The sequence below is a fragment of the Phalangium opilio genome, unplaced genomic scaffold, assembly GCF_054372755.1.
Source record: "Phalangium opilio isolate 3A_F unplaced genomic scaffold, DU_Popi_V2 ptg000329l_1, whole genome shotgun sequence".
NCBI lineage: Eukaryota > Metazoa > Arthropoda > Arachnida > Opiliones > Phalangiidae > Phalangium > Phalangium opilio.
Window position 1 is genome coordinate 8,286,650 of NW_028324226.1, and position 3,697 is coordinate 8,290,346.

The window sequence follows — 3,697 nt, forward strand, 5'->3', positions numbered from 1 at the left end:
AAAGAAAAAAGATGGGCTAAAATCTTTCCTCAAGTAAGATGATACGAAAGGAGATCAATTAAAAGAAAACGGGGAGGAAGAAGGCTTATTGGATCCATCTAGGTTTATAATTTCAACAAAGTACCATGATAGACAAGTTAAGATGAGAAGAGAAGGAATGGTTTCCCTTTTAAGAAAGTTTACTTCAGGAATAAATTTTCCGAACCTTATTTTAACCAAGAAAGAGTCGTGTTTCAGGCATCAAACGAAAAGGCACTTATTTACCGAGAAAAAACTATATAAAGACATATAATCGGGAGTTTTAATTGCAAGACCCTGTTTTTCGATCCAAAGTTTTAAGTTTCCACTATCACGTTTCTTTCATAGTATTTTAAAAGTCAAAGTTCAATGCCTAGATCGGTTACCCCCACGTGTATTATTTTTAAGTATACGTAGGAGTGGGGGAAAGGTTGCAACTAACGTTAACGAAATCAAAGATTTTTAAGTGCGCAAAGATGTCCAAGTGAGAATGAATTTATGTAAATAAGTTATCACATTTTACACTAAGGAGCTGATCACGAATTACGTAACGCGGAGACGGGGGAGGGGTTTGAGTAAGTGTTATTAGTGGTCAGAGGGGAGGGCCGGGTAATGAAACTTTACGCAACAATTCATATTTTAGTATACATTAACTCAGTTATTGCATAATTTGAAGGAATTTTACAGCATTTCTGTTAGCTACACCAAGAGTAGTTTCACCTATTTTACAAAGCTCTAGAGACCTTATTATTACTGTTTACTGTTCAGGGGAGAGACTATTAAACAGGCTACATGTGTTCAGAAAGTAAAATAAGCAGAAAATAATTCATCATACAAAGGTTTTGGTTACATAATTAAGTGATCAGAGTCATCCTCATTGTTCCAAGGGGAGAGGGTAGTATAAGATAGCAGTTTTTCCGTTTTGTAATTTTTAAACAACCCTTAACATTACATGGTTGTTAGGGAATGAGTGGACTGTATTAATTAAAAACGCAAAAAATATTATAATTTCACCACGCAAAACTTTAATATACCTTCAAATAGCGAAATAAAATTATGAACTAAAGTGCTCTAAGTCTTGTTAATTTCAACTTGATACTGACTGAAATCCTGGTTGATATGTTTCGTTAGTTTATAAACGTTAAAAAGATTTACTGTGATTAGAGGTTAAAACATTTTGGCTCTCTGAATAGTGGTAGTAAACCACAAGATGAAAAACTCGAGGCAGACTTTTGTCTCTAGACTGTATAAGCATTGCCAATTTGCTTGTATATTCTAAATGGTATTTTATCGTAAAACGAGCCCGTTAAACTAAATCTCTCCGAAAACCCGGCGTTTCGAGATCATTATTTAACTAAAATAGGCGAGTGGATGACCTCAACTACTTTCCCTTAAACAGATTTTTAATATGCGGATAAAGAACTTCGGTATTTTGGGCACTTTTACCGGATAATACACTAAATTTATTTGGTCATGCTAATTAATTATGAAAACGCCTGCTTTTTCGAGATATGCTCTTGGATGTAGAAGGTACAATAAAATGACGTAAATATCAATGCAGCTAATAAATAATTTATTTAAATTAAAGATTTCATAGATCTGTTCAGCCTTCGTGTGGTTAATTATTCTGTTTATAATTAATATTGAAATTCCAGTAACATTAAAAAATGGCAATTGCACGTTGAAACGTTTCTGCTAACTCAAAATTCAAGGTCACACTGGCAGTTGTTTATATATAAAAAGAAGGGTCATAACTGTCACGTAATTTAAATTATCTCATATTTGATTAAAGAACACTGTCGGCAAAATAAACTATTAAAGACTTCCTGATCTTGCCCGTAGCTGTTTTATTGCAGATTACCATAGGAATAATTCATCATAATAAATAAACGTTCCTTACGGTCACAACTTCAATCATTCACAAAAACGATAATCGTTTGCTGAGAGTTCTCTAAACTAAGTAAGAAGGTAAGAAATCATAGTAGGACTTACACGCAAAGATGGTAAATGACGGCAAGCCATCCTCTTGGTCGTTCAAGCAAATTCGACACTCTAATTTGCGTGACGCGATACCGGGGATCTCGTGGCCTAGTTGGCCGATAGTTCAACGGTTTCCCTAACAAACTAAGACGCGGATTTTGAAGTCTATTATGACCCGGCATCGTAGAGTTACCCAACAGTCCCAGTTCCCTAGAGGACCTTTTCAAAATAGAGTGTCCAGGCATTGCCGCACCGACATTACCACCACCGAATCGTGTTCCCGAACTATTACTCAAACCCCAATGTCCACCGGAAAACAAATGCGAACCACGATGCTGGTACTCCAATTGAATCACTTCTACCAAACCCCCCGTTCGAACTCGGCGTTCACTACGAGCCGCTAACGATGGGATGGCCCGCAGTTCCGTAATCTTATCGTCCGAACATTCCGAGCAACTACTATCTTCTTCCTCAGAATCCAAACTCGAATTTCCGCCATCCAGACGTTCCGTAGAAGTTTCCCTTGACGGTTTGCTTGTCGAGGACCTTCGACGTCCCGTAGCAGGATCCATATCAACGATACCACCCAGAAGTTCAGGAAACATCACTCAATGCATGCTCGTCTTATTACACCGTTCGACAACTTGATACCCTTGAAAAGGTTCTTAATCAAGTTAGGGGTAATTGGATAAAGTACCAGAACTAATAGGAAATGATACTACAAAATCTTCATTACGTACGTCTAAGCTCACGAAGATAAACAGAAACACTAGATCTTCTCAAAGACTCAGCGAGAGATTTACATGACCCACACAAGAGGACGTTCAACTCTCGGAAGAAATATAAACGGAGTACAATTTCATCACTAACAGAGACCGTTCTGGGTCAGTAAATCAAAACATTCACAAAGTAGAGGGAGCTTCGACCAACGAGAATCTTTTTTTATTATTATTATTCAACAGAAATCCTTTTTATTTTTTTCTGCGTTGTTAATCGCGTGGAAGTTTATAGAGGATAAAGTTAAACACGCGAGATATCTGAACACATACTCTTGAAAACTATAAAGAAGGAGCACTTTGGAAGGACCCTACTTCATCCGAACCACAACGTGGGATACCTCGAGAACAAAGCACGAGGAGCCGTGTATAGCTCGCTGCTCGATCTTTGGGGATGCATGAGGAGAGAGTTCCTCTCGACGCTTTATCACGTGACTAAATCCGCGCCTTCCTTTCCTTACGCTCTTCTCTTCATCCTATCGCACAGCCTCCTGGAATCTCCATCCCTTTCCAAGAGAGCTGTTCCCTCTATCAGAAAGTTTTTATGGGGAAGGGAATGCATTGGCGCTAGTCGGTGCACATGGCGGCTCGAAATGAAAGAAAAAGTAAAGATGCTGGAAGAGTTTTTTGATGGTAAACGATATTTAGAATTTGCTTTTTCAAAGTTTGGATTGTTGGAAAATGAAATTCTGAAAATGTAGGGCGATTGTATTGATAGAAACATATCAGAGACGGGTGTATGGCGAAAAATGGGTACGGTTTAGTGAATATGTTACATCTGTAAGTATATGCAAAAATAATTAACGCGTCCTTTGTTCTATGAAAACTTTTCTACCTTGTAATATAATTTGCTCGCTAAGAGTCGATTAATAGCACCAACGATGAAGCTTGATATTTTTGAAATGTATTTCAGAACGAATGTA

The 3,697-nt window shown here is 37.7% G+C and overlaps 1 protein-coding gene across 1 annotated transcript; it reads right to left on the minus strand.

The window, feature by feature from the left end:
• Nucleotides 1-1,763: 1,763 nt before the first annotated feature.
• On the minus strand, nt 1,764-3,262 carry LOC149610668 (uncharacterized). Its single transcript, XM_089859325.1, has 2 exons — nt 2,739-3,262; nt 1,764-2,650 (listed from the first exon to the last, which is right to left on the minus strand). Exon 2 carries the CDS (start codon nt 2,601-2,603, stop codon nt 2,007-2,009), a length of 597 nt encoding a protein of 198 aa, XP_089715451.1. The 5' UTR covers nt 2,604-2,650; nt 2,739-3,262; the 3' UTR covers nt 1,764-2,006.
• Nucleotides 3,263-3,697: the final 435 nt, after the last annotated feature.